At 42.3% G+C, this 25,292-nt stretch overlaps 1 protein-coding gene across 5 annotated transcripts in view; it reads right to left on the bottom strand.

The window, feature by feature from the left end:
- Window positions 1-25,292, bottom strand: part of SPECC1 (sperm antigen with calponin homology and coiled-coil domains 1) — a 375,500-nt gene that overhangs the window by 164,077 nt on the left and 186,131 nt on the right. For 4 of the 5 annotated variants that reach the window (XM_044283769.1, XM_044283770.1, XM_044283771.1 and 1 more), the window contains one exon: window positions 1,550-3,117. The exons of the other annotated variant lie outside the window; for it this stretch is intronic. In XM_044283769.1, coding sequence (XP_044139704.1) covers window positions 1,550-3,117 — 1,568 coding nt within the window. The remainder of the gene's footprint in view (window positions 1-1,549; window positions 3,118-25,292) is intronic. 5 annotated transcript variants of the gene reach the window in all.

Raw genomic sequence — 25,292 nt, forward strand, 5'->3', positions numbered from 1 at the left:
TTTATAGAGCAGATCGTTACGCACGTGGCAATACCTAATATCTCAAATTTTTCTTATTTATTTACATTTTTCACAATAATGGCATTTTTGAAACCGAAATAATGATATTTTCGTGTCTCCATAGTCTGAGAGCCATAGCTTTTTTATTTTTTGACCGATTCTCTCAGGTACGGTCTAATTTTTTGCGGGATGAGCCGACGGTCTGATTGGTACTATTTTGGGGGGCATACACCTTTTTTATTACTTGCTGTTGCATAGCTTTTTTATTTTTTTTATTTATTTTTTTACGGTATTCACCTGAGTGGTTAGGCCATGCGATATTTTTATAGAGCTGTTTGTTACGGACGTGGCGATGCCTAATATGTATATATTTTTTTATGTATTTCACTTTAGCACAATAATAGCAGTTTTGAAACTAAAAAAATTGTTTTAGTGTCTCCATGTTCTGAGAGCTATATTATTATTTTTTTGGGCGATTGTCTTAGGTAGGGGCTAATTTTTTGTTGGAGGTGGTGACGGTTTTATCGATACCATTTTGGGGGGCATACGCCTTTTTGATCTCTTGGTGTTAAAGCGATGTTGGTGGATACAGCAGGGGCCCGGCTACTAGGAACTGCCGGGCCCCTGCAGTGATCGCGCGCGCACCGCAGCCCAGGCCTTGAAAAGAGTCAAATCTACCCGAGAAGAGTCCTGGTTATTCCTAATCTCCTGCTCTCTCACCCATCTGCTGATGATTGGCAGTTCTCTCCTAGAGAGAAAGGGAGAAAACTAGGTAGAAGCCTGTCAGTCATCAGCAGGTGGGCAGGAGAGCAGGAACTTACGAATAACCAGGACTCTTCTCAGGTGGTCGTGACTCTTTTCCAGGCCTAGTCTGCAATGATTGTGATGTTGGTTCTCGGCAACCACTTACTTTTAACTCAAATGACAGACCTCTGAAATCAACTCGTCTGTCTCTACTTTATTCTGCTGTTAGTATGGGCAGCATAAAGTTGATGACAGGTTCCCTTTAAAATGCAGTTATTTTAAACTGATGATCTATCCGCTGGATAGATAATCAGCATCTGATCGGCGGGGGTCCAACACCCGGGACCCCCACCGATCAGCTGTTTGAGGAGACAGTGGCGCTGGCAGTAGTGCCGTGGCTTTCTCGCTGTTAACCACAGAACCAGGGACTAGTATCACTGGCCTGGGCGGGACTAAGCTCCATTCAAGTGAACAGAGCTTAACCCCGCCCAGGCCAGTGATACTAGTCGTGACGTCACTGGGCCCTTCGGTAAACAGTGAGAAGGCCGCGGAGCTACTGCTAGCGCCACTGCCTTCACAGTTGATTGGTGCGGGTCCCGGGTGTCGGACATCCGCCAATCAGATGCTGATGATCTATCCAGAGGATAGATCATCAGTTTAAAAGAACTGTAGAACCCCTTTAAGAATTGTCTAATGTGGACTCCTTTAAAAGATTGGATATCTTGAGATTCTTTTGGCAATGCTTCCTTGGGAGACTGTATGAGAATATAATAAAAAGTTTGCAGAACATTATTAACCACCTAACCTTTGCCAGAAGACATTGAAGCTGTTTTACTTCACTGTTGGCCTTCAAGAGCTCTTGTCGAAGTTCTAAGCATGTTAGCTCTAGATCCTCTTTGTCCACATGGGCAGATTTTAGCACCTCTTGAGCTGTCAAGTTCTCTGGATTGTTTGTTGCTACTGTTGCGATTTCAGGTACTTTCTGCCTCTCTCCAACTAGCTGAGCTTTTAAACCGTTCATTTCAATTTTGAGACCCTCAATTATGACTTTTTGGTCCTCCACAGTCATTGATGCATTACATTTCTCTTTTCGCTGACTGTCCAACAAATTTTGTAGTTTAGTGATTTCTTCTTTCAGTCGTTTAATCATCACCTGAGCCTCTTGGTGCTCTTTCTCAAGGCTTCTCAGGCTACTTGTTAATTGCTGCTGAATGTTGATCAGCTTTTCTCTTTCAAGTTGAGACTGTTCAACGAGTTCTGTATATTTCTTCTCCATCTCAGCTAACTTGCTCGGAACTTGTGCTTCTTCTGTCTTTGACCTTTCTTGTAACAGAGCCATTAGTTTCTCATTTTCCTGACTGAGCTGTTCTGCTCTCTGTCTTTGTTGCTGTAGGGAACTCTCCAGAAAAGCTTTCTCTTCCACTAATTTCTCACTTTCCATCGTAAGTTCTTGCACCATGAGATTCTGATCAGTTAGTTCTTGTAGTGTAGCCTGAAGTTCTTCTGCAGTACTATGTTGATTTTCTTCCATTTTGTGTATTTTTTCAGTCAATGATGCTACAGAAAGGTCACTTATATTATTTGGGGAACTACCACTCGTTGAACATTTAGAGCCCTGGCATGGAATGCTTCCTGAGGAACCAGGTCTAGAAGGGACATCAGCTATATGCTCAAAATCTGAATCAGGTGATAACGATGCTTTTGTGACATCACTACTTGAAGAACCTGAAATGTGAAAACCACTTTCTCCTCCAGGAAAGTGACAGCTCTCAGATCCATCAACGAACAGACTCTTGGCCTTAATCCCAACATTTGCACCTTCTGTGGACGGAGAAATGAGGCTGCTATCTGTCCCATTGCTGGTAATAGTATCAGAGAGGGGTGACTTTTCTAAAGAATTTAATTTGTATTTTAGATCTTTGTTTTCTTGCCTAAGGAAACTGAGCTCCTTTTGGAAAGCTACGGTCTTGTCCTGCAGAGTTTTCAACAATAATTCAGGGTCAGTACCGTGCATTAGATGCATTTCCACTGAGGTGTCCAGCAGGTTCATGATCTCAGGACTAGAACTTTCTTTGTCTTTGCATTTCTGCAGCTCACATTGTAGTTTGCTGATTTCAAAATCCTTTGATTTTGCTTCAGCCAAGAGCTCCTTAACCTGCAGTTCCAATGCAGATTTGTTGTGGGACTCATTTTCTTGTTTAGGTTTTGAAGGTGCGCGTATACTTTTAGGTGTAGGAGTGCCGGGAGATGTAGGACTTGGTAGTGTTTTTTTAGCTGCAGGGTTCTGAGCACGCAAACTTGGTCTGTCTCTTGCTATTTGGGTAGGTAGTTCTCGAGGAGTTGGTATACCAGTCTTTCTAGTTGCTGACAGCCCTGAATAAAAAAAGAAGAGTATTATGTGAATATTTTGTATATAAAATGGATATTTTATCACAAACAAAAGCAGAGTTAACGTTTTTGTTTACAACCTTCTATACCTTTACCTGCCCAATTTTATAACTATTTATTTTATGCACTTATATAGCGCTACTATATTCCACAGCTCTTTACAGAAATTAGCCTCCAACTATCCCCAATGGGGCTCACAATCTAAGTTCCCTATCAGTATGTCTTTAGAGTGTTGGAGGAAACCGGAGAACCCAGAGAAAACCCACGCAAACAAGGGGAGAACATACAAACTCCATGTAGATGTTTGTCCTTGGTTGGATTGGAACCTAGGACCCCAGCGCTGCAAGGCACCAGTGCCAACCACTAAGCCACCGTGCTGCCCATGAATTATTTCCTCTGGGATTTCACTATACACTAGACCAAAGAGTAGATCCAAAAATGAAGTTGCAAAAATCTAAATTTAAATAGTTAAAAAAAATATAAAAATAAAAATCATTAACTAATTTCCCTTTTTTTTATTACAATTGTTTTATATTAAAACAGATTGTAATAATGTGAATTTGCCCCTCTGAACATTCCTTAAAGAAGTTACAATGGAAATAATATTGATTTCCTATCCTCAGGATTGGTCATCAATATCAGATCAGCGGGGGTCCAACTTCTGCTGATCAACAGTTTTTTTTTTTACAGCAATAAAACGGATCTAAAGCAACCTAAGCTAAAGATGGTATTGAGAAGGCAAAAGAGTATAACGTGCTAAATTTAATCATACTGCATGCACGAGTATGAGAAATTAGGCGATCTTCTGACTGTCTGGTCTCAGTTTATGTTGGCTAATAGCATTGGTAAATCTGCCTTATTATCTTGCATTAAAATGTGGCTACACATATGTATACTGTACTTGTAAGCTAAGGAGAAGCAGTTCAAGGAAAGACGGATATCAAAGTATTTGAATTAAAAAAAATATACGGTATATTTTTTTTTAAACAGAATGTAAAACTACCGAAACCTTTAAACCCTTCCGCTCAGAATTAAAGTCTTTTCACCGTTTTTATTAACTTGCTTCCTAAATGTAAAATTAGACAACTCCCTACGATTTTTCTTATGCAGAGCGAGTGTAAATCCTTCACCTAGCTGCTGGTACTGCAGAATCGGATATAAATCTGTTTGCTTCTACTTGCCATCCTTTCTATAATGGTTAGAGAAAACAGCAGGATGATACACATGGCAGATCAGAGTGTGGCGAAGGAGAAAAGCATCCAAGGAGAGCAGCCACAGCTCACACAGGCTGGAGATAGGGAGGAAAGCACACACAAAGTGGTTTGCAGGGTGAAGGCAAGAGCATCTCAGACCTCACATCCAGCGTGTATAACTGGGAGAGACACTTCCACATGAGAAAAGTTTAAAACAAGGAGCAAGCTGCAAACTGAATATCGGGGGGGTCTGAAAATTAATGAAGGGAAGATTGCAGGCTGAGGCTTCATGCAAAATATTTTTTTGCTCACTACTAAAATATGTAAAAATCATTTTTTCCACGTCAAAGGGGTCCATAGCCTTAAATACTCATGACAGAAAAACATTAAAAAAAAATCTGCATATATTAGAAAAAAGCTAGGATCTGGAAAAAACTGTACACAGAGCGCCTCTGTCTTGGGTTAAACACCCGGTAGACTAAAAAACAAAGCAAGCAGTGTTTAGAGAAAGGGAAGATAGCAAAGGACATTCTGACTACAGAGCCGGCAGCCCACTCATACAGGTCAAAGAGCTAGACATCCACAGCTGGAGAATTCAAAGCTAAAAAGCAGAGAAAAGAGCAAGATACACTGGTAATTAAGCCATTATTAAAACGAGGGAGGATGGTGTCACACAGTAGACAAATGGTCCAGCATTCTGCTATAATCCTAGCACTATTAATCCCTGTCATGCTTTATTAAGAGCATTTCCAAGCACTTCCCTAGACTTGTACATGTTCAGTTGTTTACTATAGTGAAGCTGATGCAACACTAAACATCCGTCAAGACTATAGTTATATTAATAGAAAGTGGGGGTGTAGTCATTAAAATGGGTTGTATCATCTCAGACATTGGGGGCATATCGCTAGGATCCCAGTGGTGGGACCTGCACCTATCTTTAGAACGGAGCCCGCAAAGTGAAGGAGAGCGCACCCAGAAGTGGGACCTGCACCTATCAGATATTCCCCAATGACTGAGATAATACAGCCCCTTAATGGATGAGTGACTGCTCCTATTTAGTTTTTTGTTGTTGTTTTTTGCTTGCCAAAAAATACTCATCCTGATGGTATAATTTCTCTAGAATCATGACTAAATTATACATCTTCATTCAGACTAGCGAGCAGTGGCTCCGTGTGACAGCTGCATACAGAGCCAAAAAAAAAAAAAAAGGATCAGAACCTACAGTACTTTAGACTTTTTAGGTCATACCCACAGCATATGTCATAAATGTTTAATAGAAACTAGTCCTACCACTGGAACCAGCAGTAATCAACAGAACGACAGTCCCCCAACCCAGAGAACGAATGGAGAGGTGGACAGTCATGTCACACTTTTGTTTATTTACTTTCTGGGAGTCATGAATGCCCCAAAAGTGACAAAAAAGCCACACTAAGCCAAATATAATCCAAATCTAGGTACATCTTTATTAGTACACCATAAGAATCATAGAAAAAATAACCCCTTCAGGACAGGACAAAGTACCATACAATCTGTTACACCTCCATGCATAAATAATTCAATAAATACAATCATTACAATATTAAATGGCCTGTATAAAGGGTCACAAGATTTTATGAATTTTTGCGTAATTCTTATGATGTACGAATAAAGATGCATCTATATTTGGATTACACTTGGCTTAGGGTGGCTCTGATTGTAGCACCACACTAACTTCTTTAGGTGTGAGGTACAGGCCCACTCTATCAGTTTAGTTCTCTGGAAGTCATGTAAACAGCCAAGCGTGCTTAGGACTCCCCTTTAGGTGACAGATGAGATCTGTGTCTATCAGACAATTATGACATATTTTGTGAACATGCCATAAATAGCTAAGGTGGAAATAAAAGTAGGGAAACATTCTAAAAAAATATGTTTTATTTGGCTCTACAATAAACATATGCTGCCACAAAGTTTTAACACACGTTTGTACAAAGCCTAACCTGACAAATATTGGGAGCTCTTTTTCATAATATATTGCTCAATAACTGCAAATAGTTTGAGATATTTCCATATATAAAGTATGGTATTGCTGGTCTATATAGTTACTAAAGAATAAAAATACATATGGTGCGGAGGCAGACCGCAGTCTCCCCCTGTGCAAGAACAGCATATGGATGTCTTGGTCTTTAATAGCTCATCACAAGCTTCTGACCATCCATCAGTATGGAGCCCCTATGCAGCTGCCCAGATTGCATACATGATATAACCCGCCCCTTGCTTTAGGTTTATGAATATAAACAAGTCTGATGAGCATCAGTAGGGTAGGAACAGTGACCACAGCTGCAATGAACTAAAACAATATATCCGCATTTGCAGCAGCAAAATCTGTTTGAGTTGCGTGCAAATTTGAAACTGAATTTGCAGTAGCCTTCACCCTGATCGGAGAGGACCTGACTCCTGGCACTCCTGCCGATCAGCTGTTTTAGGAGGCTGCATGAGCGCTGCGCCCTCTTCCTAGGCCAGTGAAGTTATATTTGTCGGTGACATGACCTAGGCGCAGCTCAGTCCCAGTGAACAGGGCTGAGCTTTAATACAAAGCACAGCCGCTATACAATGGTCCTGTGCTGGGTAAGCTGCTCACCAGAGCGCCACAGCCTATTCAAACAGTTGATCGGCTTGGGTGGCAGGCATCAGACCCCCACCAATGACATACGGAGGGATCCTGAGAATAGGTAATCAAGTCAGCCTTTGAGGCCCTTACAGACCTAATACAGGCACATTTTTAGGTCTGTGTTACAGATGCAGATGTAATAATGGGAAACTAGGATGCACCCACAGTCATGTAATGCATGTGAATAAGAAAACCGCAAATCCCCAAAAGTCTCATCGGTCTTCATGGTAGATAATGAAACCTGGTTTTATCGCTGAAGAATATACAGCACCTGTCTGGTTGATTTAACAGTTGCCTGAAGAGAGCTTATTGTATGGGGCACAACATTACTCCTGCTGACAGTTACAACACACCGTTTATTTTGTTGTTTGGGTCATTTATTTTGTTATACATGCTTTTTGTGAAAGATTTAGTAATCTCGGTCACATTTATCTATGTAGTTTCCCAGGAAGTGATTTAATATAGAGCTCAAATATACGTATGTGTGATAATCCATACAATGAGGTGAAGGGCGGTACAGAAAGTAACTATATTGACCCTCACAGGGTTTTTAAAGCTGGAAATACATTTCCACTTAGGACCCTTCCACACAAGTGTGACGGATTAGGTCCGAATGCGATCTGGGAAACTCGCACCATTTTGCATTCAAGTTCAGTCAGTTTTGTCTGCGAATGCGTTCAGTTTTTTCCGCACGGGTCCAATGCGTTTTGATGCGTTTTTCACGCGTGTGATAAAAAAAAAAATGAAGGCTTACAAAGAACATCTTTTAGCAACCATCAGTCAAAAACGCATTGCGTCCGTATTTGCTTGTGGATGCAATGTGTTTTTCACTAAAGCCCCATTCATTTCTATAGGCCAGGGCTGCGTGAAAAACGCAGAATATAGAGCATGCTGCGTTTTCCACACAACGCAGAAGTGATCCATGAAAAAAACGCTCATGTACACAGCCCCATTGAAATGAATGGGTCAGGATTCCGTGCGGGTGCTATGTGTTCACCTAACGCATCGCACCCGTGCAGAAAACTTGCCAGTGTTAGAAGGGGCCTACGGGTGCAGTGCTTCAGGCTCAGAGTATGAGCCATCCCACGGACGCTCCCGTCTGCTGTGAGTGATGGCTGTAGTGGGCTGCAGGATGGACACTACAGCATCACTTACAGCCAGTGTCGGACTGGAGTGCCTAGGGCCCACCAGTAAAATTCATTTTGGGGGCCCACTGTAAAGCTACGTACATGCACCTGCTCACACAGTGGATCAGGTCCATGGGGAAAGAGGATGCTGGCTAGCCTGCCTCTGTACCTAGAGGTCTCCTCCACCACTCGATGTGTGTATAATGATAAACTGCGTAGTTTGTTAAATAATACCCGCAGGTTTGATACATGCATAGGCTGGAATCCGTATGTAGCGCAGTCATGCTACTGTGCCATGTGCCACTTGTGCAGGGGATGGGGGACTAAGGGCCCACCTTGGTCATAAGCCCATTGATGGATTCACCTGTTTCCCTTGTGGCTAGTCTCAGCCCCCTTATAGCAGAGAGGAGAGGCTGTGGAGCGGCTCATCACAGATGCGGACCCATTGTCTTGAATGGGTCTGGGATCCGCAATATATGGCAAAAGATAGAACATGTCCTATATTTTGCAGTGCAGAGGCATGGGCCCAAATGCCTATGGAAGCGCTTTGTAGTGCTTCCGTGGGCTTCCGATCCGTGCCGTATCTTGCGGATTCTGGACCCATTTAAATCAATGGGTCCGCACCTGGGATACGGGATTCACACCTCTGGTGCCTCTTTATTGTGGACCCACAGTTTGCAGTCCGCAATACGGGCACAGATGGCCTACGGTATGAGCCATAATACAGTACCAGCTAAGCAGATCAGGTTTTTAATATCTCATCTACAGGGTGGAGACATTTTCCAGCAGAAACTGACCTGTGGTGTGGTTTTTGAAATCCAAAGCATGTCAATTGTTTGTGAGGAATTTCAGTGCAGAATCAGGGCAAATATGCATCTGCTGATTTTGGTACAGATTTGATATGGAAATGCACCAAAAACCACAATAAAATCTGCATAAACTACAGTGCCTCAGGGAGAGAGCTATGTCTTACCTCTTATAATTCACTGTTGCTGAATGGTAAGGGTATATATCTCAAATATTATAAGGGCTGTTTCACATGAGCGGATGCCGTGCGTGTCGTCCGCTGCGTGAAAGACAGCAGAGACATGGAGCATGAACATGACTGATAATGCTCCGTGCCTCTCTGATCTTTTTACTACAAAATCACACTGACAACTTTATCTCACTGTGATTTCGTAGTAAAGAGATCACAGAGGCACAGAGCATTATCAATCATGTTAATGCTCCGGGTCTCTGCTGTCCAGAGCGGGGCTTGGCTGTGTTTCACGCAGCGGACGAGACGCACGGCATCCGCTCATGTGAAACAGCCCTAACTAGTATTCTCACGGAAGAAAGAGGCGTTAAAACTAAATACTTTATTAGGTTCAGAATAAAAGCAGAAACCAAATAAAAAAAAGGGGATGTGTGTATAAAAACCCTTAAAAGGTGAAATAGTCAAACCCTTAATGGCTAAATGACATAAAAAAATAAGACAGAGGACTAGAACATATAGGTCATATCTTTGTAGTGACTTTAAAAGCCACCTTGTCAAATCAAAGCCAATCAAGCGTCAAGTATGCCCAGCGAACGTCATTTGTTAGACGATACACCGAGGTGGCAAAGTGGGAGTCACCCAATCACAGGTGAACCTCGTGCGGACATGCACAAAAAAACAACAAAAAAAGAAGGGGTAGTATCTATATAACAGGGGAGGATTGGTAAGTGTCCTGCTAAGGCCTCATGCACACAACAGTTTTTCTCGGCCTCTGTTCCGTTTTTTTTTTTGCGGATAGGATGGGGACCCATTAATTTCAATGGGTCAGCAAAAAAAATGCTGATAGTTCATCCATTTGTGTTCCGCGTGCGTTGTCCGTGTTTCCCTTCAGCCCAAAAAATAGTGCATGTCCTACTTTTTTCACATTTGCAGACAAGAATAGGCATTTATTACATGGGATCTGTGGAAAAAACGGATCCTTCCCCCCCAAAAAAAAACGGATGCCGCATTCGTTTTTTTTAAGCGGATGCACAATTTGCGGACACAAAAAAACAACTGTCGTGTGCATGAGGCCTATGGCTGAAGTAACTACAGCTCAAAGGGCACTACCACTGATACTGACAAATCGCGTCCAGGAATAGCAGCCATACACAGACTGTGACTAACCCTGTGTGTCAACCAACTTCAACCCCTGACTACCCGTCCTTATCTAGCTAGAACTGCAGCACGTAGCGTTTTTAATCACATGAATCATCAGGAGCACTAAATAAAGCACGTGGAGAATGATAGAGAATGCCGCCACACTGGTAGTGTGTGGCAGCGTATCCGACGCTAGGATGGCCGTGAAGCTGCTGCCTAGAAAGCAGGTATAAATAGGAGGAGAACCCCCCCCCCCAGTGGAGGCAAGACCAGTGTGTGGCCAATAGGAGCACGGAAGGGCGGAATCTTCCGCTCGTTAACCCTCCAGCTGCCAGCAGCCTGACATGAGCCGAGCGTCCTCCATTGAAAAAAGTTCAAGAAGAGAAAAAACTCAGGAAAAGTAAATTGATACAGCACTGTGTCAAAAACATAACACAGCGCAACAATGATTTAGCTACTGAGAGAAAAACGTGATTTATACAAAAATTAGGGTGCCGATTCCGAATATGAACTCAGAATTTGCCTGACACGTTATACATGTAAAGCATATTCAGTAATAATATTAATGCATCATATTGAAGATATTCCAATGGACATGGCCAGACCTGTCCGGACACACTCAGGCTGATGTCAGCAGTAAGTATATAAGGCAAGCTGGACAGATTTTGATAAAGTGATCTGTTATAGTGCTATCAGTTTTAAAAACTTAAGATGGATAAAAGCAAATGTGTTAACGAACCAGACAATTTCTGTCACATATGTGGCAAATACACTACTTATGATCAGCGCAAGACTCCGACAAAGCGAGTGCGTCTTGCTTACAAGTATTACTTTGACTGTAAAATTGGAGATCAAGATAAAAGCTGGGCCCCTCATGTTTGTTGCACTGTGGGTTACTCTGGGCTAACGCAGTGGTTGAATGGTAAAAGGAAAGGAATGGTTTGGCGTGAGCAGAAAAATCACCATTCAGACTTACTTTTGCATGACTAAAATTGCCGGATAGTCAAAGAGACAAGTCACAAATTGTGTATCCTGACTGAGTCTGCTTTTAAACCAGTACCAGACAATTAACAGTACTGGGCCTTGCTCAAGTAAGACTTTTAAACTGAAAAACAAGAGACTTTATGAAATGTTGTTATTCCATAACATTTTCATACACTATTTACTATGCAAACTCTGATGTAGATCAGGTAATTGTTGGAGTAAAACTTGTTCTGTTCAAAATTATTCAATGCTTTCCAAGTGCTTAATTCATTTAGTCATACTTATGCATAGCTAAATTTCGTGACGTGTTACAACAATTCTGACTTCGGATTTGTGATCCGCACACTCGATTTAGTATAGGACAAATGTTTTTTGCCCAGTAGCAGTTGAAAAGTTTTTTTGTTGTTGTGTGGTGTAAGGCACAATGCTGCAGCTTACCAATTACATAAAAAGAAGATGCAATATTGCAGCACTGTAACAAGGAAAAAAGAAGAAACAATGCTACAAGGTACCAAATTAATACTCCAAGGAGGTTGACTAATCAATAAAACAGGCAAAGGAAACATGATCATTTAAACCCAGGGGGCGGACCGTGCCCAACCTAAAGGTGCACTGTGCCTCTTTTCGGAGGACCCTTTGATCAAAGTCATCTGCCCTCGGAGAACATTGCACAATTTCAATCCCTTGAAACACGATGGACCGGACATCCCCTGAGTGATGCAGATTAATGTGATGTGCAATTGGTGTATCTGCTTTTTTCCTAATATTTAAATGCTCGCCAATTCTGCAACGGAATTCACTGATAGTCTTCCCGACATATTGTAAACCACATGTACAGGTGCCCAGATAAACTAGGCCAAATGACCTGCAGTTAAAGCATTTGATGTAGAATGACTTAGAGGTGGTTGTGCTGGTAAAAGTAGTCCCAAGCTACAGCGGATGGTTCCCTGTGGTAAATTCGCCAACCAGGTACTTGAACGCAGGGTCTGAAAAAAGCTGTGGACCAACCGATCCTTAAGATTATGCCCCCTGCGATACGTAATGGCTGGACGATCACCCAACAGATGCTCAATGTCGGCATCCATTTTTAAAACTTCTTAATGTTTGTAAAGGATATTTTTGAACTGTTCATTGGCTGCATCAAAGGTTGCTGTCAGGCGAATCTGTTTCTCATCAGTTTGTTTTATTCTCGGATTAAGAAGGGACTCGCGTGTACAGGCAAGCAAATGTTGGTATGCCGATTTGAGCACCCTGCAAGGATAACCACGTCGCAAAAACCTGTTTTCAAGGTTCCTAGCATTGGTTTTAAAATCAGAGATAAGGGAACAATTGCGGCGAACCCTAAGGTATTGCCCCTTAGGTATCCTCTTCTTGAGAGTGAGAGGGTGACAGCTCTCCCAGTGCAAAAAACTGTTAGTCACCGTTTTTTTTTGCAAAAAAGGCTTGTGTAGATCTTACTATCATCAGCCTTCACGATGCTAAAGTCAAGAAAGGTCATTTGAACCGGGTTAATCTCGGATGTGAAAAAAAGGCCACAATAGTTGACATTAAGGGCCTTGACAAAGTTACTGAATTCATCCAGTTCCAGTCCAAAAAATAAGGACATCATCGATGTACCTTAACCACATTGTCATGGACTTCCCATGGCCACTCCCCTAAGCTGGTGGTAGAAGCGGCAATTGAAGAGGAAAATATTCTGGCATAGGATGAACTTTAACAGATTGATGACAAAATCATTGTGGGGTAAGAACTTCATGCCACAAAAATTAACGCACAGCCTGTGGGGATGGAGCTGTAGAAGGCCCCCATGTCAAGGCTGGCAAGTAGCGCATTTCCCTTGACATAGAGGCCATCCAATTTGTTGACTATCTACATTGAATCCCTCACACAAGAGGGCAGTCACAACACAAATGGTCTGAGAATGGCGTCGACATAAGTGCTAACTTGATGCGTGAGGCTGTTCATGCCCGAAACGATAGGTCTACCTTAGAGTATAGCCCCTTATGAATATGTCTTACCTAGGACTGTCAGCAGTTCTGCATTATCAAAATTCTTGATAGCCCTTCAAATAATGTTCAATACTGAACCATTCTTCCAATGATAACTTACACATGTACCATTTATACAACTGACTTCTTCCTATGTGGCAGAGGGGCTTTTAGGCTCCCTCAGGCATCATAGTCTCTTCACAATTTCTACAGTGGTGTTTGAAAGTGTTTGACTATGTTCCAGCATAAATTTGACCTAAAACTATATCAGATTTTCACACAAGTCATAAAAGTAGATAACGATAACCACATCAAACAAATTAGGCAAAAATATTAGTTCTTGGCCATTTATTTATTGAGGATAATCCAGTAATGTTTTCAATCAATGACATGACAATCCGGTGTGAGTGGGCGACCCGTTTTATTTAAAGAACCGCGCTGCTGGACACTATGTGTTCCGGTCACAAGTGGATGGTACAAGGGTGTCAGCCCCTCTCCTCAATACCAAGGAATACGATCCTCCCAGATCTCCTCCTCTACAGGATTTAAGGGGATAGGCAGAATAGTGAAGCACCCTTGAGAATCTTATCTTAAAAGGTTTTATTCTACTTACAACAGATCAGTAGACAAAAGGCATAAAATACAAAATGATCGTCACATTCCTGCCCGACCCGGGTTTCGCTGCCTCGCTTCTTCAGGGGCAATGACTGAGCATGCTCACCATCGAGCCCTTTAAATAGCCCAGCTGTCTCATTATTCAAGTGGGTGTGGTTCCGATCAGTATAATATACTTTCAAAATTCACATTTTTAAATCATATACCATAAAATTACAATCATTGGTTCATTAGGTACAATCACCTTTAAAATATACACAAAGATAAAAATAAAAACACACACGGGAGCAACTTCTTACTCCCTATTGTCAAGTCAAACCCTTTCGGGTTCCCGCTAATATCCGTATTCAATATATAAATTCAGCCTTCTTATAGGGATCAATCCCGCAAATAGTTTTCTCATATCCTGAAAATGTTCCAACTCTAACTATTATAATCCCATCATCCTATGTATTCCATCCCCTCCTAGAATATTCTACAGGTATTATCCATCTGCTCCCGGAGCATCACGCAGATGTTCCCCGCCCACTCTTGGAGCGTCCGTTCATTCCTGGGGCGTCACTCAGTTAGTCTCCACCCACTCTTGGAGCGTCACTAAGGCGGACATCGCCCACTCTGGTAGCGTCATTCAGGTGTTTTCGACCCCGCCTCCACCTCTGACGCTCCTATCACGAGACGTCATGGACCAATGGAGCAGCCAGGAACCCTGACGTCACTCAAAGGTCCTTAGGAGGCCAGGTAGAGAACAGCCAAATGGTGCCACCAGTAGCTTCTTTTTACAGTAAGCATGGTTTTAGGTCAAACTCGATGTTGAGCCCACTGGGTTGTAGGGTCCCTAGCTGGGAAATCCACTCCACCTCTTTTTTATTGATTTGTGCCAGCGAGTCCCCTCCACGCCAGTGTGGCCCAACAGTTTCAACTCCAGCGAACTTTAGCCCATATGGATTTTTTCCGTGTAATAATTTAAAGTGTGCTGATACACTATGGGTCATTAGGCCTTTTCTGATGTTAAACATTAAACATATAGTATCCAAAAAGAATGGGGTCGAATTTCGTATAAAGAACAATTGCTTGTGTGAAAATGAGGGCATTATCTACGTACTGGAATGCCCGTGCAGGCTCCAGTACATGGGACGGACAATTAGGAAGCTGAAAGTTAGGATACAAGAACACCTACGGAACATCAGAAAAGGCCTAATGACCCATAGTGTATCAGCACACTTTAAATTATTACACGGAAAAAATCCATATGGGCTAAAGTTCGCTGGAGTTGAAACTGTTGGGCCACACTGGCGTGGAGGGGACTCGCTGGCACAAATCAATAAAAAAGAGGTGGAGTGGATTTACCAGCTAGGGACCCTACAACCCAGTGGGCTCAACATCGAGTTTGACCTAAAACCATGCTTACTGTAAAAAGAAGCTACTGGTGGCACCAATTGCCTGTTCTCTACCTGGCCTCCTAAGGACCTTTGAGTGACGTCAGGGTTCCTGGCTGCTCCATTGGTCCATGACGTCTCGTGAAAGGAGCGTCAGAGGTGGAGGCGGGGTCGAAAACACCTGAATGACGCTACCAGAGTGGGCGGTGTCCGCCTTAGTGACGCTCCAAGAGTGGGTGGAGACTAACTGAGTGACGCCCCAGGAATGAACGGACGCTCCAAGAGTGGGCGGGGAACATCTGCGTGATGCTCCGGGAGCAGATGGATAATACCTGTAGAATATTCTAGGAGGGGATGGAATACATAGGATGATGGGATTATAATAGTTAGAGTTGGAACATTTTCAGGATATGAGAAAACTATTTGGGGGATTGATCCCTATAAGAAGGCTGAATTTATATATTGAATACGGATATTAGCGGGAACCCGAAAGGGTTTGACTTGACAATAGGGAGTAAGAAGTTGCTCCCGTGTGTGTTTTTACTTTTATCTTTGTGTATATTTTAAAGGTGATTGTACCTAATGAACCAATGATTGTAATTTTATGGTATATGATTTAAAAATGTGAATTTTGAAAGTATATTATACTGATCGGAACCACACCCACTTGAATAATGAGACAGCTGGGCTATTTAAAGGGCTCGATGGTGAGCATGCTCAGTCATTGCCCCTGAAGAAGCGAGGCAGCGAAACCCGGGTCGGGCAGGAATGTGACGATCATTTTGTATTTTATGCCTTTTGTCTACTGATCTGTTGTAAGTAGAATAAAACCTTTTAAGATAAGATTCTCAAGGGTGCTTCACTATTCTGCCTATCCCCTTAAATCCTGTAGAGGAGGAGATCTGGGAGGATCGTATTCCTTGGTATTGAGGAGAGGGGCTGACACCCTTGTACCATCCACTTGTGACCGGAACACAGTGTCCAGCAGCGCAGTTCCAAAACCTATTGACTTGACTTTGCCAGTGTGAAACCTACCACATTATTCCGGGACCAGCAGCAGCGCGAGTAATTGTCCGTGTTGGGACACAGGACTGACCTTTTTGTTATATCTGCGTTTTATTTAAAGAACTGGGATCTATTGAAGTTTGATCTTCTGAAAATGTATCATGGCAGGAACAAAGGAGATTTCTGAGGACCTCAAAAGAAGCGTTGTTGCTCATCAGGCTGGAAAAGGTTGCAAAACCACCTGTAAAGAGTTTGGACTCTTGGAAGAAATTCAAGACCATGTTTACCCTCCCCAGGAGTGGTGGAGAAACAAACAGCATGCCAAGATCAAGGAGCCCAAGGTAAACTCTAAGCAACTAAAGACCTTTCTTACATTAGATAATGTAAATGTTCATGAGTTCACCAACAGAAGGACACTGAACAACAATGGAATGCATGTCAGGATTGAAAAGGGGAAAGCTGCTGCTCTAGAGAAAAAAAAAAAAAAAAAAAAAAAAAAATGTAAATTTGGTGCCAGTCTGCAGTTTTCTAATCACCTGGACAAGCCAGAAGGGTATTGGAACAATGTTTTGTGAACGGATGAGTCCAAAATAAAATTTTTAGTTTGAAATGAGAAGCATTCCAGTATACAAATCTCATCTCCTCTATGAAACACAGTGGTGGCAGTATCATGGCTTGGGCCTGTTTTGCTGGATGTAGTTTTTGGTCAAATTTATGCAGCTATATCTAAAATTCTGAAGGCTTCACAAACTTTCAAACACCGTATGCCTGCCTTTCACAAAAAAATGAATGGAAGAGCAGTTTTGTGCCAAGTCAGCAACTGCTCGTAGCTTAGGAGATGGCAATATTCCTGAGGACAGAGCCAATCACTCTGCACACCGATATGCAAGTGCAGACGGTAGTCAAACAAAGTGATGACTCAGCAATTCTTTTATTTATAGTGAGTAAATACAGAAAGCTCTCGCTCATTTAACTCCTATACTTCTGTATTATGCAGATTGAGAAATGAGAAAACATAATACACACATTTCTACTGTTATGTATCAAAAACAAAGTACTACAAATTTCCTGAAATTCGATTTGGGTCCAGATTTAATTTCAGTACAAATCATTTTTACTCAAATCAAATGTTCTCAGAATGCCCTGGTTTCCTAGGACAGTATCCAACTGCATTCAAGCTCCTCAATGACAAGACAGCATTCGTACTTTCAACTTTGCTGCTATGATAAAACACTGCAGAATTTTCTACTTGCAACAACGCAGTCTTCATGTCTGAACAAACACTTACAGCACAAGTGGTCAGTGGGTGTCTTGCTGGCCCTCCCTGCATATTATGCATAGCTATGATACTTTCACATCATGCTGTTACATTTCACAGGACTGATCACTCGCATATAGCAATCTCTCAAGTTAACTTATTCCAATAATATTGTCAGAAGACAAACTTAGGCTAGTGATCACAAAAAGTACAACAGCAAGCAACCAAAAAGGCGTTTGCCCACCAAAATAGTACCAATCTAACCTTCACCTCATCCCGCAAAAAATGAGCCCCTACCTGAGACAATTGCCCCAAAAATATAGTGGAGACACAAACATTTTTTGGGTTTCAAAAATGATAGTGTAAAACTTACATAAATAAAAAAAAAAGTATACATATTGGGTATCGCCGCACACGGCAGAGCTCAACAGGCTCTATAAAAATATCACATGACCTAACCCCTCAGATAAACACCGTAAAAAAATTAAAATAAAAACTGTGATAAATAAACCATTTTTTGTCACCTTACATCACAAAAAGTGTAATAGCAAGCGATCAAAAAGTCATATGAATCCCTAAAATAGTGCCAATAAAAAACAGTCATCTCATACCGCAAAAATCATACCCTAGCCAAGGTAATCGCCCAAAAACTGAAAAAATTATGGCTCTCAGACTATGGAAACACTAAAACATTATTTTTTTGTTTAAAAAAATAAATCATTGTGTAAAACTTACATAAATAAAAAAAGTATACATATTAGGTATCGCCGCATCCGTGACAACCTGGTCTATAAAAATATCACATGATCTAACCTGTCAGATGAATGTTGTAAATAACAAAAAATAAAAACGGTGCCAAAACAGCTATTTCTTGTTACCTTGCCGCACAAAAAGTGTAATATAGAGCAACCAAAAATCATATGTACCCTAAACTAGTACAAACAATACTGCCACCCTAGCCCGTAGTTTCTAAAATGGGGCCACTTTTTTGGAGTTTCTACTGTAGGGGTGCATCAGGGGGGGGGCTTCAAATGGGACATGGTGTAAAAAAAAACAAAAAAAAAAACAACAACAACACAGTCCAGCAAAACCTGCCTTCAAAAAACCGTATGGCATTCCTTTCCTTCTGCGCCCTGCCGTGTGCCCGTACAGCGGTTTACAACCACATATGGGGCGTTTCTGTAAATTACAGAATCGGGGCCATAAATATTGAGTTTGGTTTGGCTGTTAACCCTTGCTTTGTAACTGGAAAAAAATTATTAAAATGGAAAATCTGCCTAAAAAGTGAAATTTTTTAATTGTATCTCTATTTTCCATTAATTCTTGTGGAACACCAAATGTTTTGAATACATTGAGGGGTGTAGTTTATAGAATGGGGTCATTTTTGGGTGGTTTCTATCATGTAAGCCTCGCAAAGTGACTTCAGACCTGAACTGGTCCCTAAAAATTGTGTTTTTGAAAATTTCTGAAAAATTTCAAGATTTGCTTCTAAACCTTGTAGTTGTAACATCCCCAGAAAATAAAATATCATTCCCAAAATGATCCAAACATGAAGTAGACATATGGGGAATGTAAAGTAATAACTATTTTAGGAGGTATTACTATGTAATATAGAAGTAGAGAAATTGAAACTTGGATATTTGCAATTTTTTTTACAAATTTTTGGTACATTTGGTATTTTTTTTATAAATAAAGATTTTTTCTTACTTCATTTTACCTGTGTCATGAAGTACAATATGTGACGAAAAAACTAATCTCAGAATGGCCTGGATAAGGCAAAGCGTTTCAGGCTGGGTTCACACCTGAGCGTTTTACAGCGCGTTCCTACGCGCTGTAAAACGCTCAACAAGGAGAAACCAATGATTCCCTATGGGAATGGTTCACACTTGGGCGTTTTACAGCGCGTACGATCGCGCTGTAAAACGCCCTGACGCTCCAAAAAGTACATGAGCGACTTTTGGGGCGTTTGTGGCCATAGGACACTGTAGTGAATCACACAAACGCGCGTCAAACGCGCGTTTACTATTACAAAAACGCGCATAAAAATGCGCGTCAAAAACGCGCGTTTGCGCAACGCTCAAGTGTGAACCCAGCCTTAAAGTTTTCAGCACTTAAAGTGACACTGGTCAGATTTGCCAAAAATGGCCAAGTCCTTAAAGGGAGTCGGTCACCAGATTGTGAGCTTATAGACCGCTTACATAGCGCTCTAGCATAGCAGTCTATGATTCTAATGGTACCTTTGATGTTTGCTTGTGAAGTTCCCCCAAGGCAAAAACAGACTTTTATTCATATGTTAATTAGGGCTCGCAAGTGCCCAGGGAGAGGTTCACCTCGTTGGAGCCCAGGCTGTTCTGCCTCTTTTCGTCATATCCCCGCCCCAGCCTCTTCCTCTGCCCGCCCCGCTCTTCCTTTGCGTCCTCCTCCTTTGCAGAGAGATCCCTCGCCTGCACTATCCATTGCTTGGCCGGGGCATGCGCACTGCGGCATCTCAGTAGCTACTACGCATGCGCCGGCCAACGGCGAGAAACAGAGGAGGGGAGGCAGACCAGAGACACCCACAATGGGCATCGTAGTGCGCATGCCCCGGCCAAGCAATGGATAGCGCAGGCGCGGGATCTCGCTGCAGAGAAGGAGGACGCAAAGGAAGAGCGGGGCGGGCAGAGGAAGAGGCTGGGACGGGGATATGACGAAAAGAGGCAGAACAGCCTGGGCTCCAACGAGGTGAACCCCTCTCCCTGGGCACTTGCGAGCCCTAATTAACATATGAATAAAAGTCTGTTTTTGCCTTGGGGGAACTTCACAAGCAAACATCAAAAGGTACCATTAGAATCATAGACTGCTATGCTAGAGCGCTATGTAAGCGGTCTATAAGCTCACAATCTGGTGACAGACTCCCTTTAAAGTGAAATAGGGCTGAGTCCTTAAAGAGGACCTTTCACCAGAATAAAACTTCTAAAGTAACTATACAGGCATGTAGAGCGGCGCCCAGGGACCCCCCTGCACTTACTGTTATATCTGGGCGCCGCTCCGTTCTCCCGTTATTGCCTCCAGTATCTTCATAGTTAGGCTCCACCCAGGGGAACGTGCCGGCGCCTCCTTCTCCCATGCTGCAGCGCTGGCCAATCACAGCGCTCAGCTCATAGCCTGAGAGGCTTTTTTCTCTCTCAGGCTATGAGCTGAGCGCTGTGATTGGCCAGTGCTACAGCATGGGTGAATGAGCCGACGGCAGGTTAGAAGTTTTATTCTGGTGAAAGGTCCTCTTTAAGGGGTTAAAATAAAAAACAACCCTTTTTAATTGTACTATTATTAACATAATATCAATTAACCAAACTGATTCTAATAATGAAGGACAGCTATAACTATGCTCACGTGTCTCTTAAAGGGAACCTGTCACCTCCAAAACCGACATTACCTTACAGTAGCCCCCAGTGTGTTCACAATCATGTGTTCCATTCCTCCATCGGTTGCTGCATACTTCATAAAAACTCTGTTTTAATCTCCATTAGCTTGACTTGAAGCAAGAAGGCCGCTGCCCCCTTGACTTCAAGCTGGCTCTGAAGATAGCGCGAATACAGATTAAAACAGCGTTTTTTATAAAGTATGCAGCAACCGATGGAGGAATGAAACACATGATTATGAACACACTTGGGGCTACTGTAAGGTAATGTCGGTTTTATATGTGTTTTGGAGGCGACAGGTTTCCTTTAAATGCTTAACACAGGAGCCCAAAACTGATTTAAAAGGCAATGTACACCTTCGGAGGCAATTATTTTTTATGATTGCATTTTTCTCATTTTGGGCTAAAAATAATTTTTACTTTTACTTTGTGCTGGTCATCTAATAATAGTTATCTCTAAATTACTAAAAAGGTCACAAACACTTATTTAAGCCACATTCTTATCAGTAAGAGTGTTTATAAAAGGTCATAGATAAGAGACCAGGGGAACAGAGTGAAAATTCAGATCCTACTAATACAGAATCTCATCCCTGTAGAGAGAAAAGGGCTCCACGTTTTTAATAAAGACCAACTGAAAAAATGATTTTTATCTTAAAGTGAGTACAATTCAATAATTAAAGAAGTCTATACCATGTCCCTCTTTATGGCTCTATTCACATAACTGTTCTTTTAACAGCCAGAGAACAGCGGCTGTCAAAAAATAGGATATGTCCTATTTTTGGCCATTTAAAAAGCCTGTGACGTCATGACTCAGAGTATCAGGTGCCTCCAGTGAGAAGCGAGTGTTCCCACATGTAAAGTGGATGAGACAAGTATGTTTTTGGCTTTTTAAATTTGTTGGCACTAGCGGGGATCTGGGGGCGTTATCGGACATTAATGGGCGACATTATTATTGCCACTATGAGGACATATATACAGGGGGAACTAAGAGGCTATATATACAACAAGGTGCGAGCCAAATTTGTATGGGGAAGCTGGGAGGGAGTCAGGAGAGATAGCAGTAGGCCGAACGATCTAGGGTCCACAGCTATTGGATGTGTAAGGGCAGCTTAAGGGGGAAGTGCAGTATACCGTGTAGTGGCTGTTCTCCGGTGCTACAGCTAATGCTCCTATTCAAGCAATTGAGAGCTACTGTAAGGTGCAGTGGGACCCAAAAACAGCCACTACACAGCGTATGGTACTATAGTATTCCAGCTCTGTATAGTTCCAGAACTGCAGTAGATGCTGGCTGTCAGAACCCCAAGAATCTGATATTGATGACCTAATCCTAAGCATAGGTTATCAATATGTTGTTGCCAGTATTGGCAGAACCTGTCACAGATTTTTTTTATTGGGGCCCAGGATCATTAAGTTATTCCTTGCTACCATTGTTAAAATGATGACAAGTTCTTCAGAACACTACTTCCTTTAATTTTTATAGAACACCAATATTTGATTTACATGAGGTTATTCTTCATTAAAGAGATTTTAATCATTGAGGAGATCCTGTTACAGTTTTAAGAGCCAAAATTGTGGTCAAGCATTCATAGAGGAGACCAGAAAGTGCATTAGAAGGTCCTGGGAAATTCTAACCTATTTCTTAATCAGAGACATAAATAAGCTAAGTTCAGCCAATGAAACACACCTCAATAAAAAAAAGGGGAAAAAAATAAAATAAAAGTTCTCGGTGGTCCTCAAACACACCCAAACCACATGTGGTTTCTTTTGCGGTGGTAGATTAATGAGGACAATACAGCATTTAATAATAGGGCAGGCCTTTTAATGGATTTCCAGGGGAAGCATTTTTATGATATGTAAGTCACAGAGTTTCTGGTGGTCTGGCAGCTGGGACCCCCAACAATCTGGAGAACGTGCCTTCGCTCTCCACTAAAATGAATTACAAAAACCTAAAGTATGAACTGTTAGTCACTCCCATTTATTTCAACGTAGCATGAACACGTGCATCCACTCCTCCAGCAAGACCTCAAGACCCTGGACTGAAATGTCATAAAGCTGTATGTAGGTTTTCATTACAAACAGTGACCCAGATCAGTCTAAAAAGGTGGCGCAAATTGGTGCATTTAGGGTTTGCACATAGTGATGAGTGGAGTTCATGTTTTGAAGTAAGACTTCGGCGTTTGGGTTTTCTGGCAATTCTGTTTAGGATTCAGTTACCACGGGCCATAACGTAATTCTAGGCCACATAGACTTCTATTATGACCGAATGCAAAACGGAATGCCTTTAAGATGCATTCCATCATAGAATTCCGCTATGGCCCGTGGTAACGTAATCCATAACGTAATTGCCAGAAAACATGAAGTTCGTTCATCACTATTTGTACACTTTTTTCCAACATAATCAACAATGTGGGCAGGGGTTAGAAGAAAGCAGTGGAGCTTCATGAGACAGGGGTGAGCCTAAGATGCGTAATATAGTTGTTTTATAGAGTCAAGAGAAAAGTGCCTATCCCTGCACCACATTTATCATCCAGCCCGAGCTCCTCTGATAAATGTGGAGGTCCAGACAGCCTGTGTAAGCTTATTGCCTTCTTTGTAAATCTGGGACAGTAAATATTTGTGGCGTTTTTACTACTTTTGGTGCATTTTTTTTTAGGTCATTGTTGTTTTTTCCCAGCAAGTTCAGGTGTTACCTTTTTTCATACATTTTCCAATAGGTTTCCCTATAGGACACAACAAAGTAAGTGTGTGATGGAAGCCTAAATAAGGTTTTCCAAAGCTCCGATACGGATGGTTGATACTTAGCATAGCCCATCAATATCAGATCAGTGGGTTCCAACTCCTGGCATTCAGACGATCTACTTCATTGCTGCAGTAACCGGCAAAGTCACTACCAAAACTTATGCCCGATAAACAATGAAGGGAACACAGCACTTGTCCCCTTCCAGCAGCCGATTGCACAAGTGTCAGCAGTCACACCCCTACCGAACTAATATTGATGGTCTATCCTATAAAAAAGGCCATCAACCTAAAGTTGATAGCCTAAAATCTCAGGACCCTTCTTGAAAGCCCAAGCTGACCCATCAGCTTACATAGCTCAAAGCCTTTTGTTCCTTCAATACCTTGCCTTTCTAGATAAGTAGCTAGCTTCCTACAGAATATATTAGATGCCCTTAGAATTTTTTCTTTCAATAAAGGGATAGTAGAAACAATCTCTCCATAAACAGCAGCTCTCTCTGCCACTAACACAGCAGGGAATCCTAGCACAATCTAAAGTACCAATAAGCGGCTAGGTAACATCCAGCCAAATCTGTTGTTTGTAAAGCCTTGTAACTGTGTCGATGCAGCTGAGGAATCTTTTACTATATTTTAATACAGCATTTTACCACTTTCTATTAACCTTACACAAGATTTTTATTTGCAGCACAAAATTATGGCAGAGCTACGCACTTACGTATTTTCTTATTTTTCCAGGCAAACTGGAAACCTATTTGAAAAGTCAGCCTAGAAGACTAATATTTAAAGGGACTCTGTCACCAGTTTCTAACCCCCACTTTTATAACTATGGTTCTCTCTATTGTCCCCTTCTCATTACAAAGCTGCTGTTAGAAGTAAAATCCGCCGTGTAGTTTTCATATAAATCACTTTTATCTAACCTGTCAATCTTCAGTATAAGGTGCCCAGGGCGTTTCTGTTGTTCTGAATGTGCCGGTTTTCGCCGCCGCCGTTGGTGCCCAGCTCCTCCCATGTTCTTTTCTGCTCCACCTCGATGTTATGCAATCCTCCTCCGGCTCTCGTCAGTGCCCCCTCCTCCTTTGCAAAGATCTCGCGCGTGCGCACAGGCCTGTGCCTGATGCGCCCGTGCGGACGTTTAGTTTCTGCCTCGTGGAGCGTACTGCGCATGCGCGCGATCCGGCCATTCATTCATTCGGAAGCTGAGTGGCTGGCGGCACTGCTCGTCTTATGAGGAGGCTGAACTAAGCGAGCGCGCGATCGCGCGAATGAATGGCCGGATCGCGCGCATGCGCAGTACGCTCCACGAGGCAGAAACTAAACGTCCGCACGGGCGCATCAGGCACAGGCCTGTGCGCACGCGCGAGATCTTTGCAAAGGAGGAGGGGGCACTGACGAGAGCCGGAGGAGGATTGCATAACATCGAGGTGGCGCAGAAAAGAACATGGGAGGAGCTGGGCACCAACGGCGGCGGCGAAAACCGGCACATTCAGAACAACAGAAACGCCCTGGGCACCTTATACTGAAGATTGACAGGTTAGATAAAAGTGATTTATATGAAAACTACACGGCGGATTTTACTTCTAACAGCAGCTTTGTAATGAGAAGGGGACAATAGAGAGAACCATAGTTATAAAAGTGGGGGTTAGAAACTGGTGACAGAGTCCCTTTAACAATCAGCATGCAGAAATTCATTAGCATAAGCCAGGGATCAGCAACCTCCG

Source organism: Bufo gargarizans, chromosome 3 (genome assembly GCF_014858855.1).
Source record: "Bufo gargarizans isolate SCDJY-AF-19 chromosome 3, ASM1485885v1, whole genome shotgun sequence".
NCBI lineage: Eukaryota > Metazoa > Chordata > Amphibia > Anura > Bufonidae > Bufo > Bufo gargarizans.